General features: G+C 37.1%; 1 protein-coding gene across 1 annotated transcript; it reads left to right on the top strand.

Annotated features, from left to right (window-relative positions):
* Window positions 1–270: 270 nt before the first annotated feature.
* On the top strand, window positions 271–11593 carry LOC106709809 (elongation of very long chain fatty acids protein-like). Its single transcript, XM_045678445.1, has 8 exons — window positions 271–550; window positions 852–1042; window positions 8189–8269; window positions 8669–8831; window positions 9139–9275; window positions 9658–9826; window positions 10861–11057; window positions 11099–11593. Exons 1-8 carry the CDS (start codon window positions 490–492, stop codon window positions 11591–11593), a joined length of 1494 nt encoding a protein of 497 aa, XP_045534401.1. The 5' UTR covers window positions 271–489.
* Window positions 11594–14028: the final 2435 nt, after the last annotated feature.

Below are 14028 nucleotides of genomic sequence, written 5' to 3'. Positions count from 1 at the left end.
TCACATTTTCTTTGAAAAAAAAAAACAGATACAAAAAAATGTGTTAATACCAGCGACTCGGCAATTCAACCACATAGCCAAAATTCATATTGCATTATATTCAATGATCAACAAATGCTATACAATCATCTTTTCCGTCGCTTCGATTTTTTAGTATTAACGCTGATCAAAAGTTCTGCATTATTTTGTTGTCAGTAATCATGTCAGTGATTTACAACTTGTATTGCTAAAGTACAGCGCATACATGTCTAAGTAACTTGAACTTTTGACTCCACCAATACTGCTCCGTAATGGGTCATTTACTTATTTAAATTCAAAAATAATTGTGAAAAGTGGTATATAAATAAGCCTTTGTATATACGTGCTGTAAACAACGACCGAGTTTCGAAGAGGACGCAGTAATATGGAGTAACACGATTATATTTACGTTTCTAATGTGTTTGAAATTATAGTTCATGACCGTGTGATTGTGTGATTACATTTTGTAAAATGTCTGTAATATTGAAAAGTTTATGGAACGGCTATGGATATATATTCGAAGATGCTGTTGGTAATTATATTTATACGTATATTTTTCTCAACTGTTTATTATGTTATTATGTTTTCATATTTGAAGTATTACACTACATAACATTGTGACCAGCCAGTGAGTATCTAAAATGGGTTAATCTATTTTAACAAGTGAAATATCAATCGATTCGTATTTTCTCCAGAGTGCCAAATTGTTTACTGATTTTTACCATTGACAACTAGTTATTTATACAAGAAGTTGGCAAATGAAAGAGAGGTTGAAGTTATATTAAGTGAGCTTTGAAATTGATTCATTACTTCATAAGTTAATTTTCTTTCAGATCCTCGTTCGAAGAATTGGTTCCTAGTGACTGGACCGATAGCTTTCTGGACAATTATTGGTTTTTACAACTATTTCTGTTTAGTGCTGGGGCCATCGTTAATGAAGAACAGAGAACCTTTTCAATTAAAAAATATTATCAAACTTTATAATTTATTTCAAATATGCCTTAGCATGTATATATTTTATGAGGTAATGTTTAAATTATTATAAATACGTAAAGAAGTAATGTGGACTTTCAAAAATTTTTAAAAGTTTGTTTTATTTTTCAGGGAACAATTTTAATACTGTTTTTAACTGAAAATAATTTTCTTTGTCAAGCTGTCAGCGATGCCACAGATCCAAATACTGTCCGGGTACACTTTTTCATGTATTAAAAATATAAATAAACCCATGCCAATTTAGGCGATATTCGAATGGCGTGATTCGAACACACGACCGATAGATCAATTATTAAACCAACTCTCCTAGACAAATTGCATTCGCTCCGAACTGATTCCATAACGAATTTCAAAAATGTATAGAACTAACACGTAACAATCACTTGACTTATTCAAAGATTTTCTCAGTTCAATACATTTTTAACCGACTTCAAAAAGAAGGAGGTTATCAATTCGACTGTATTTTTTTTTATGTGTGTTACCGCGAAACTCCGCCCCTGGTGGTCCGATTTTGATGAAAAATATTTTAATCGAAAGGAAGTGCTTGCAGATGGGTCCCATTTTTTTTTTTGTTTATTGGAGTTACCGTTTAAGAAATCTTTGTTACGATAATAAGATTTTTACTTGAGGTAACTGGTATATCAAACAAGTAGAATTTTTTTTTTTTTTAAAGTTGAATCAATCAAGTTGAACGAGATATGTAACACTAGATGTTGTATGGAATGTGGCAAATACATTAATTAATTGTGCACATTTATTCTAAATTACTTTGGTTTAGGTACTACTTTCGTTACTAAGTTCGTTTCGAAGCGCATGCACTTTGTCTTGGGGACAAGAATATATGCGTTTCTATTAAAATTGTGTTTAAATAATAATATTAATTGGATCAATGTTGTTTTTACTTTAGTTAGTGTCAGCAGTTTGGGTATATTATATGGCGAAGTTGACGGAACTCCTCGACACTGTGTTCTTTGTATTAAAGAAGTCTGACAGACAAATATCATTTTTACATCTGTACCATCACTCCGCAATGGCTTTTGCGGGTTGGATGGCTATTAAATATTTTCCAGGTATCTCTACATGTTAAATTTTGGCAGTTTATAATTTTGCAAGCACGAAATAGTATAAAATAATTTACAAAATAAATCGCATTTCAAGTTTATTCTACTGACGTGATGTTACACAAGAGTTAATTAATTAGTTAAAACAAATTCCAACTATGAATAAAGTTAAAATTTTCAGAATGTTTAGGCTACAGAAAAGAACTCTCTAAACTTTTTAATGGTGTTTTTAATTTATTTTTTTACATCATCGCAGGAGGTCAGGCCGCATACGTTGGATGGATAAATTCCTTGATACATGTATTTATGTACACATATTACTTTCTTGCCAGTTATGGGTCAAGATTTAGAAAATATTTATGGTGGAAGCGATATCTAACTGTCATGCAAATTGTAAGTTATCTTATAGTATCAAATATTAAAGTAAAACGTACACAAATTTGTATCTCTTCCCAAATTTAAAATAAAAAAGAAATTAGCCATTAAACTTAGATGACGGTTTAGAAGCTATCACTTTGTGTACATATACCTTCCTTTCCATATACCTAATTTTATATTGCAATAAGGTATGTAAGCAGGTCATTTAGCTTGTCGGAAAAGGGTAGTAAAGGAAAGGGAGCTAGAATAGATAGATAGGGAACTAGAACTAGAATAGAAACTCTTTAACAACACACCTCCGAAACACGGAATCACTTCGACTTAGACCTGTATGAATGACTTCCACTTCTTTTGGTCGAGCGGGCATTTCCTGCAGCCTGCAGCTAATAATGCTACGGAATTTACAATAGTTTAAATATTTAATCATTTATTTTCAGGTGCAGTTCGGACTTATAAGCATACAAGCTGCCGTTAGTCTGTTCTATGATTGTGGCTTTCCAATCGTCCTCAAATTGCTTACCCTCGCGGGGACCATTACTTTCACGTGGATGTTCAGTAGCTTTTATTATTATACTTATATTAAGGTCAATAAAACATCTCTATCAAGTCCGCATGTTCCAGTGCCTACATCTAACGGTGAAATGTCTAATAAAAAAGATTCATAATTATTCCTTGAGAAATAAGACGCTATAATATTGTATTTAGACTGTATGATACAAAAGAAACTTCCTCTGGAACATTAGCTTTTGTATATTTATGGATGTACTAATATTTATTTAATTAAATATAATCTAGTCTACTTATTTTTCTATTTAAACTGATTTCCACTGAACCTACCTGTTAAACAGGCAACAAATATTTAATATTATATGGACTTCGTTTTTCCCCAAACCATATTTTCTTTAAAATATTATTTATTGTTTTTGTGTAATCATTTTATAAAAAAAATAGGTCATATAAAACTGTCATCGAAAAAAAATCTACACATTTATTGTGAAATAAACATTATATTTTAATTGAAAATTACATTTTAATTAAATGCGATGAAATCCTTTAATTTATTTATAGCATAACTTTAGTCGTTTACTTCTGCATTAGCGCAGCTTTGCTGCTCTCCTGTTGAGGATCTCCACTTTTCTCTTTTTTCATTTCAGCAAGGCGCCGGCGCATCAACCGTGCCCCTAAAAAAGGCTGTTGGTTGTACATTAAGGATTCTTTCAAACCCGTGTTTACCTAGTCAGGCTAGAAGTATATACTTTTTAACATTCCTATCGTTTCAAAATAAAGCAGGCAGTCATAATTTATATTAATACTCTTTGATTTTTCATCAATTGAAGCACTAATGTCATTTAGCTTGTTAAGGTTAAATAAAATTATGTTTATAGGTTACTTAATAATGTGATAATTTAAAACATTTAAGCTTACATTTCTTTATAAGGACCCACATTTTTTCAAGTAAGAGTTTAATGTTTTATTATAATTATAGTTATTTAATTGGTCACAAATCAATGTCAAAGGCATTTAAAATATAAATGATGCTTAGTTAACAAGGTTTAAATCACACAAATTCCTTCCTACGTAGAATTTGTGCTGGTTGCTAACGTTTTCAAAAGTAACATAATAAATATTTTGTCGTTTACTTCGAATATCTGCGAGTATTTGCTGTCAAATATAACCTGACTTTACAACATTGTTATGATTTTAACTTTTTATAAAACTTTCTGACTATGTTTTCTTCATAGTAATAATTAAATGTACCATTAAAGAATTTTAAGTTCAGTAAAAACTGTATAAAATATTTTTACTGTCTAAAAATATGTAATCTTTTTTTTATATCATAAGGTGAGAAACAAGTAAGCAGCCTGATTCGCCGAAATAGCAAAGCGACTGCTGCTCATAGACACGCGCAATTGCAGATGCGGTGCCTACCATTAAGCGACGGAGGTGGGGACGCAGAGAAAGAGAATATTTACCTTACCTATGCGTCCCGTCCTCCGTCAAATCTACTGCCCCTTACCATACCTTCCTTATAAAAAGACTGGGAAATAAAAGAGGATTAAAATTATTTATTAATAATAAAGCTGTAATCTTACAATAATAATATAATGTATGTATATTTTATGTACATATATCGTTAGTTTAGATGCCGAAAGCACACTAACTACCGCAATTTTACTCCCACCCGACTCAACTGCTAAGCGCAACTTTGGCGCTGAGTGAACGTCTTGCTATCAATCTGTGAGCCGCGCGGCTTCACCTGGCCAACGCCGTTCTTTCAACGCGTCAGCCGCTGTTCCAATCAGTCTGTTGCTTGTCTCTAACCTAAGCCATATATCCCATTCTTTGATATAGTCTTTTATTGTGGTCTGTTCCGTTTTTTCAAAATAAAAACTAGACAAAAAGATACGGAAGCAATCCCTGGTACCCAGCCTACGCTATTAAATACACATATATTAAATCTAAGGCGACTAGATGAAATATATGCTAAGAATGTTAATATAGTGATGATAATCAATGTCCTGTTTTGAGTTAAAATAAATATAATTGTGAATTTCAAATGTAAAAAAAGAAAGAAAATACAAAATATCATGTAACTTGTATGCGAACATTGTTGCGATCTTTGCCACATACAGTTGTAAGCAGGGACGATAAGAATATTATTGTTATTACAATCGGAAACAAGAATACAAAAGTAAGTCTAGACCGAGTCAAACCGGCGTATGTTGAAGAGCCTTTAACACCAGACTCTTTTTCTTTTTCCTCTTTTCATTGTCCTTCGGCTGTCAATTCTCCCTCAAAATTAATTACATGTATTCCACAATCAAGTTCACATACATCTCGACCATCACCGAAGAGCGACACTCACGATTACATATCACGTTCAGGTCGCAAGGTGCGTTTTAAATTGCCCATTAAGACATAGCATCTATCATGTTCCCTCTTTGAATTAAAAAGTTATGTTATCTTTTTCTCTCTCCACAATAAAATAATAATAAATCAATCATCAATCTTTAACAATATTGTCACCCTTTTCAAAGAGTATGAAAGGGGTGGCAATATTATCGAAATGCAAGTGCTTCAACAGTTGTCATTCACAGTAAAGGGTCACCCACACCCGCCCGCGGGAATCGTCCTTAGGGCGAGAGAACGCCGCGGCGACGGCCAGGCGAGTGCACGTGGATGTATAAGTTATGATATAAGTTGATGATATACTATAAAGGTTAATTCATCAGTTGTTCGCGTCTTCGTCAGCGTAGAATTAAAAAAATAGTTTTCTTATGATACTCCCACGTAATAAGCTTATTTTCAATTAAAAGTCCCGCCAAAATAGATCCGGCCGGTTCGGAGACTACTCGGAACAAACGCGGGACAGATGGGGGACAGACAGAATAAAGAATAAAAATAGTTTTTTTTTTTGTTTTAAGTAACGCAAAAACACCATGTAGATGAAATATCAATATTTTGTTTTAATGTTACATACAGATGCTCCGTTTTTATTAATTTAACGGTTTAATAAATCTTTACTTCCTTAATAGAAATTACAATTCACTTACTTGAGGTAATTGATGGTCTATGTTACATTAAAATTGCAAGAGTACAGTTTTTTTACACAATGAAATCTACATATATAAAAGAAAGTCGTGTTAGTTACACTATTTATAACTCAAGAACTGCTGAGTCGATTTGACTGAAAATTGATGAGCAGGTAGCTTAAAACCAGGAAACGGACATAGGATAGTTTTTACCCCGTTTTCTATTTTTTATTCCGCGCGGACGGAGTCGCGGGTAAAAGCTAGTTTAATATATAAATAAATTAAATAACAACACAACATAAACAGGTGACCGCTTGCTTGTTTGCTACAGTCTACTGAATTTTCTAGATCTAGTAATTTTAATTATAACCTTTAGTTAGACCTGTTGTCTTGCTGACCCTATAACTCAGCCTTGAAGTACTGTAAGTCATACAATGTGAAATGCAAATGATTTGCAAAACATCTAGTTTACCACAACACACACTATCTTTTTCAGTTTATGTTCAGCATTTTATCAAACACCTCTTGAAGACAAGAATCACTTTTAGGATATAATAATATAATAAATAATATTAAAGTTTATCTGAAAGTAAGATAATTAAAACAAGTATGGAAATAATTTCTGAACACTTGCGTCAAAAATATGATTTAATTATCAACGAAGGTGTATGTAAGTAGTTTTTTACTGTTTCGGAATTTAAAAGTCTAAAGTTTAATGATAACTGTGAGACATAATTAATACCTGTGGAAAAAGGAAGTTACACGTGATTTACATTTTTTTATTGTTTCCTTGCGAATTGAATATTGCTAGTATCTCTGGAGAGTAAGAAATCGTATGTCATTGTAAGTTCACAATTATTACATACTAGCTATCGCCCGCGACTCCGTCCGCGCGGAACTAACAAAACTTAATAAGTAGGCTATATGTTCTTCCAGACTTTGTTCTACAACTGTGCCAAATTTCATCATGATCCGTTCAGTTGTTCCGGAGATACCTTCAAACAAACAAACATCCATCTAAACATTCGCATTTATAATATTAGATATAAAAATAAATTAAAAAAATAATACTAAATGTAATAACAACATATTATGCTAACTACATGATACTCGTAGTAGTTAGTAGCTAATATAGGATACTAACGTTACATAAAACATAAAAATTTGTTTTACATTTTTTTTCAGATAAACAAACAAGTTCTTGGTTGTTAGTCTCAAATCCTGCCAGTCTGGTCACAATCCTCACTTGTTACTATTACTTCTGCACATGGCTTGGTCCATTGTGGATGAGGGATAGGAAACCATTCCAATTGAAGAAGATCTTAATAGTTTACAATACCTGTCAAGTTCTTCTGAGTTTGTACTTAGTATACTGCGTTAGTATTCCCATTATGTAAAATAATTTATACGCGCCATTCGTACATAATTCAGTTTAACAGTGGAAGACGCCAGCAACAAAAACATCTGCTGCACGAATGGGCCGGCTCGACTACACAGAAGTCAGGCGTGAAGTGGAAGTAATTTCATATTACGAGTGTGTGTGTGCCGGAGGCCTAATTTTAGTCCTCTTTTACTTCCCACCCCTTTTTATAAGTAAAGGGAGAGGAGGAGCGCTTCTTCTTCTTCTTGTGCCTCTCCACTATTGGAGGTTGGCCGTCAGCTTAGCGAAATTCTTCCTATCTTGCGCCAAGCGAAACAGGTCTTCAACGCTGGCAATGTTGGTCCACTCCCTGATGTTCCTCAGCCACGACTTCTTCCTACGTCCAACGCGTCTCTTTCCTGCGATTTTGCCCATCATAATGAGTTGGAGGCGCGCTTAGGAAGGGGAAATCTTTTCTCTGTGCATCTCCTCTTCCGTTGATTAAAGGTAGGCAACGCATCTGCAATTGCGGATGTCTATGTGCAGCAGCTGGCTAACCATATCGGAGGCTAGCTCGTTTGCTACCTTATAAAATACAAAAAAAGGTACTAAATGTCTAAGTATAGGCTAAAATTAAACTAAGAAAGTATAGATAGCAGTAGTAGTGTTTGCACTGTCGCACGAATGGCGCGCTCCACCGGAGTCTTCCTAGGCTGCAGATATTTATTTGTATCGTTACTTAATAATGTTATTATAAGCTATCCATTCCATTTACTTTAGTATATTTTTACTTTCACTAATATTCACTATTTTTATGACAACGACTAAATTATTTTGTTTTACAGGGTACAGTTTATGTCTTGTCTGGGGAATACAATATGTTATGCACGCCTGTCGACTACTCTGACAGACCTTCTGCAAATTGGGTATGGCCTTTACATACTGCTAACCAAATAATAAAAAAGTCCCATCATCTTATTGGAAACCACGGCTATGAAATAGGAAAATTGGGAATAGAATCATAAGAGCTAGAGCTACTTCTTGCGAAGACATTTAATTGATACTTTTTTACAATATATTAAAGTTGCACTAAATGTTTTTTTTGTGACTGAGTAGTCACTGTTTGCCTTGAGGAGGCATTTACAGTTTCACCGGGCTTGAGGTGGCCGGGCGCAGATGGCGCTTAGCCTAAACCTCGTTTAAGAGTAACTAGGCTCGAGGGCTCCCTCAGGAGCCTCTGCTCGGGCTGTTACTTAATTATGCACTAAATGCTCGACATACTGTTATTTCTATTTTACCAAAACTTGTTACATTCCTTGTTGTAGATTGCGGAAGCCGCCTGGTGGTTTTACATAGCAAAGTTGACTGAGTTGTTGGATACTGTATTTTTTGTGCTGAGAAAAAAGGATAAGCAGATATCGACGTTACATATTTACCATCATACGATAATGCCTATCATTACTTGGATTGGAGTAAAATATATTCCAGGTGAAAGTTTTCTACTGATTTTCTTGTTTGAGACTTACTACTGTGAATATTATCATATCTTTGTTGGTTTACAAAATAGGTGAAAAATAGTAAGGTTTTCGCGGAGGCAAGGCCAAAATAGCCTTTACAAAGCTTCAGATTTCTGTAAATAAATATAGCAGACTCAGCTCTAGCATTTACTCAGATAAATGTTGGTCATATTCGAATACTTGGTGCAGCGATCATATATTTGCTGGATGAACACACCGTTAACAATTTTAGTATTTATTTTTTGATATATTATCTTCTAAACAAAGTGTAATTTTAGGTGGTCACGCCACTTTGACTGCTCTTTTGAACTCCTTTGTTCACGTCATCATGTACGGATACTATTTAGTTTCTGGCTTGGGACCACAATACCGAAAGTATATTTGGTGGAAGAGGCATTTGACAATATTACAATTGGTAAGATAATATTATAAGAAAAGTAACGTAATAGCAGTTATTTATAATCAATACCTAAGAAAGTTATAAGTGATCCTTCCAAGTAGGGTTTGCGATAGGCAGGCGGCCGGCCGTAAGAAATTAAGTCAAACCTTCAAGGTGGTAAAAGGCCAGGGAGATGATGATGACCTAAGAAAGTAATATGTAATAACAAATTCGAAATTCGCGTAGTATATTTCTAAAAACATTTTCCATATCACGTCTTATAGCCACGAAGAGGTCGAATGCATTCATATAAAATTACATTGCAGTATGCAAGGTAGAATAATGTTATGTTATTGTTTTTAGCATTTCACAGCACACTTACGGAATGTATACTAATCTTGTAACTTTTTGTTTCCAGATACAGTTTGTGATAATCGCAATGCACAACGTATACCCCCTGCTCACCGATTGCAACTACCCCAAATGGTTTAACGTGATATCTGTCATTAACGCTATAGCTTTTGTATATATGTTTGGTACTTTCTACTACCATAATTATATCATTAAGAATAATAAAAATGTATCAAGTAAGCAGAGTTAAAATCTACATTTATTTGTTTTGGTTTTAAGAATGGATTTTATTGTTTCTCTGTATTTTTTCTTTCCTAATTTTTACATGTTGCTAAAACTGACAAATAAAAATTCAACTTTATCCTAAGTTATGAACTTTATTTGAATTTCATACTATCCATGGGGTCCTACTTATATGGGCCAAAGTAAAAAAAATTTACTGATGATTTTTGCTTTTTATTGCATAAAAGCTACCGCTTAATGCACTGCACTAAACAAAATACACATTTACAGAGTTAAATGTTATTTTTTGCTGAAGTACTAAGAAAAAGGATATTTCTCAATTCTTCTCTTTCATCCTATAAATCAGGTAAAGGAATAACATTTAGCCTCTGATATGACACTCGGATGGGAAGAATCCACTTCATTTGGCGTAGGCATAGGAAGTATCCTCAATTCGCGTCCCCCCTTTGTCGAGGAAGTATAGGCAACGCATCTACAAATGCATCGCAACTGTCTATGGGCAACGGTAGCTTTACCATTTTAAACTTATAATGTATTAGCTGACCCGTGACTCCGTCTGCGCGGGTTTAAAAAAAATAATAAATGGCCTATGTGTTCTCACAAACTATGTTCTTCATCTCTGCCAAATTTCATCAAGATCCGTTCATCCTTTCCGGAGATATCTTCAAACAAACATCCATCCAGCCATCCACTAAATATTCGCATTTATAATACAAGTAACATAGTAACGTGTATTCAAATGGCAAAGTGCAGCATAAATAATTTGAAAGTCAAAAAAACATTCAACGTATTAGTATGGATTTCTACACAACTATGAAAACACATTGTGATCTCTTTCATTCTGATGGAAAAAACATAGACAGCAAATGTGTCAATACAAGTGTCACGGCAGTGGAATTACAAAGTAAAACGTATTCAAAATTAACATTCATGAAAGAAAATATTGTTAGACTCGTTTTTTTTCCTAGTGCATGTTCACGTTGAACATGCGGGCGCGGTGGCGGGCGCGGTGGCGGACGCGGTGTAGGGTGCGGTGGAGGGCGCGGTGGCGGGTGCAGTGGCGGGACGGTGGCGGACGCGGTGGAGGGCGCGGTGGCGGACGTGGTGGAGGGCGCGGTGGCGGTCGCGGTTGAGGGCGCGGTGGCGGATGCGGTGGAGGGCGCGGTGGCGGACGCGGTGGAGGGCGCGGTGGCGGACGTGGTGGAGGGCGCGGTGGAGGGCGCGGTGGCGGGTGCAGTGGCGGGACGGTGGCGGACGCGGTGGAGGGCGCGGTGGCGGACGTGGTGGAGGGCGCGGTGGCGGTCGCGGTGGAGGGCGCGGTGGCGGATGCGGTGGAGGGCGCGGTGGCGGACGCGGTGGAGGGCGCGGTGGCGGACGTGGTGGAGGGCGCGGTGGCGGACGCGGTGGAGGGCGCGGTGGCGGTCGCGGTGGAGGGCGCGGTGGCGGATGCGGTGGAGGGCGCGGTGGCGGACGCGGTGGAGGGCACGGTGGCGGACACGGTGGAGGGCACGGTGGCGGTCGCGGTAGAGGGCGCGGTGGCGGACGTGGTGGAGGGCGCGGTGGAGGGCGCGCTGGCAGACGCGGTGGAGGGCACGGTGGCGGACGCGGTGGAGGGCGCGGTGGCGGGCGCGGTGGCGGGCACGGTGGCGGGCGCGGTGGCGGGCGCGATAGAAAGCGCGGTAGAGGGCGCGGAGGCGATCGTGTGCGCGGGCGCATTGTCCTCCAGTCGATTGGACGATCGACTAGTTAGCACTGGCTAAACTAACCTTACGACGCGAATGAGTCAGGCGCTTTGCCGCTAGTTTGATGTGAATACGCAAATATAACACAAATGTGTCAATGCCCATACTTGTGTTATTAAGTTTGAGTATGAGAGTTTGAACGAATGAAGAAATATTTTTACATTATACGACATTGAAATTTACAATTTTACTTGCTACGCACGCTTATGTGTCTTTCAGGCTGCGATCTACATATATGCCAAATTTCAGCGAGATCCTTGTAGCCGTTCTGGAGATACCTTTTGACAAACATCCATCGACCTATCCATCAATCTAAACTTTCGCATCTTAAATTCATACATACATATAAATACGAATGTTTAGATGGACTAATGGATGTTTGAAGATATATCCGGAACGGCCCAACGGATCTTGATGAAATTTGGCACAGATGTAAAACATAGTCTGGAAGAACACATGGGCTACTCATTATATTTTTTATTTAATTCGCGGGCTACAGCTAGTATTATATAATTTCTACAAATTCTAAATTTTCATAATTTAAACTAAATAAATTGAGTACCTATATCGTTGAAATTAAACAACTAACTATCGGTTCATTTTTGGACGGTATTATAAAAACATAATGTGTCGTGTAATAATTGATAAACACATTTTTTTTAAACTTTGGACTTGGTCTAATTTAATAATTATGGGAACATATGTTTGACATTCGCGAAACTGTCACTTAGTGTGTGTTCATACTGAGGTAGAGGGCGCGGGCGCGGTTGCGGTCGCGGAATTTCAAACATATGGCGTTGTATGAGAGTGTTTACAGCTAACTATCGGCAAAGCTCGCAGTTTACTCGCGACGACGAACGTCAAGTAAGTTTAATCGAATTGAACCGGTCGAACGTTTGGCAAATGTAAACACGCTTCCGTACTCACGCCCGTGCCTGCGAATGAGCCGCACGCTGATTTCATTCGGATTTTTTACTGATCGTACATAGGTTTATGTAATCAGTTGAAAGCGAAGAATAAATTTTCGCTATTTTTTGTTTGTTAGCAGAATAAAAATTAGAGAAAATGGAGAACCATTATCCTGATCTATTAAATGATGACATTAAAATCTATTATATTTTCACTATCACAAGCTAAATTCAAATAAAGGCGAAAGCGAGCGCGCCGGATGCGTTAACGCAATACCTGACACCAACACTGATAAACGAAATACCACAAAATATACACACCGGCACAATTAGCGGAACAAATAAAAAAGCAGGATTTTAAAATCTTTTACTTGAGGAACTGGCCAGTTATGATATTTTTTTAATTTATTGTCAAATTTGAAAAGAGAAAATTAGATGACATACACTTTTTTCATTCATTTGTTTTATTTTCCCGAACAATACGTTTTGTCAACTTGTTCGAGTAATAACTACGTAATTGTAATTTTTTTGAAAAATTGCACTTAATGGTTTTTTATAAATTTGTTATTCTATAGGCAATTTTGTTTATTAAAAGCTCTTTATTATGCCTGACTTTACATCACTGGAAATCATTAGGGCTGATGAAATGAGAAGAAATGGCCATACCTACAGATCGATTGCCTCAAGGCTTCGTCGACCAGTATCAACGATTCATCGCAGCATCCAGCGGTACAGATCGTCTAATTCTCTTGTGAGGAGGAGGGGTCAAGGTAGAAAAAGATGTACATCGAGGCGAGATGACAGTTTTTTACAACTTGGAGTTCGTAGGAATACGCGATTAACGGCTGTACAAGCTCGAAATGAACTGGAAGACGTTCGAGGGTACGAGTAAGTGAGCGTACAGTTCGCAGGAGATTTGAAGAAGTTGGTTTAGGGTCGTATATACCTGCCAAAGGCCCAAAACTTGAGAGACATCACCGCGTAAACCGATTAAGCTATGCGCGAGAACATCGTCATTGGGATTTGAACGAATGGCAGCAGGTTCTCTTTACTGATGAGTGCAGAGTTCTTTTAAAACAGATCGATGGGAGACAGCGAATATGGAGACGTAAAGGAGAACGCCACATACAGTCTAATTTTGAACACACAGTGGCTTATGGTGGCGGCTCGATTATGGTTTGGGGAGGGATATGTTTGGGAGCTCGCACGGAGTTAGTGATAGTCACAGGAGGGACCATGACAGCAGATCGATACATCAGAGACATTTTAGAAAAACATGTTGTACATTTGCCCCATTTATTGGTGACGACTTTATTCTAATGCAAGATAATGCTCGTGCTCATAGTGCACAATCGGTACAGGCATATCTGAGCCACGTAGGTATACCGGTGATGCAGTGGCCAGCAAATTCCCCCGATATGAATCCGATAGAGTATGTCTGCGACTTGCTAAAAAGAAGGGTTAAATCCAGAATGCCACCCCCCAACAATCTGAATGAACTTGGAAACGCATTACTTGAGGAGTGGGAGCGGTTGCCTCAAGAAA

The sequence above is a fragment of the Papilio machaon genome, chromosome 6 (genome assembly GCF_912999745.1).
Source record: "Papilio machaon chromosome 6, ilPapMach1.1, whole genome shotgun sequence".
In the NCBI taxonomy this organism is placed as follows: Eukaryota; Metazoa; Arthropoda; class Insecta; order Lepidoptera; family Papilionidae; genus Papilio; species Papilio machaon.
This window is presented reverse-complemented; position numbering and strand designations above follow the sequence as displayed.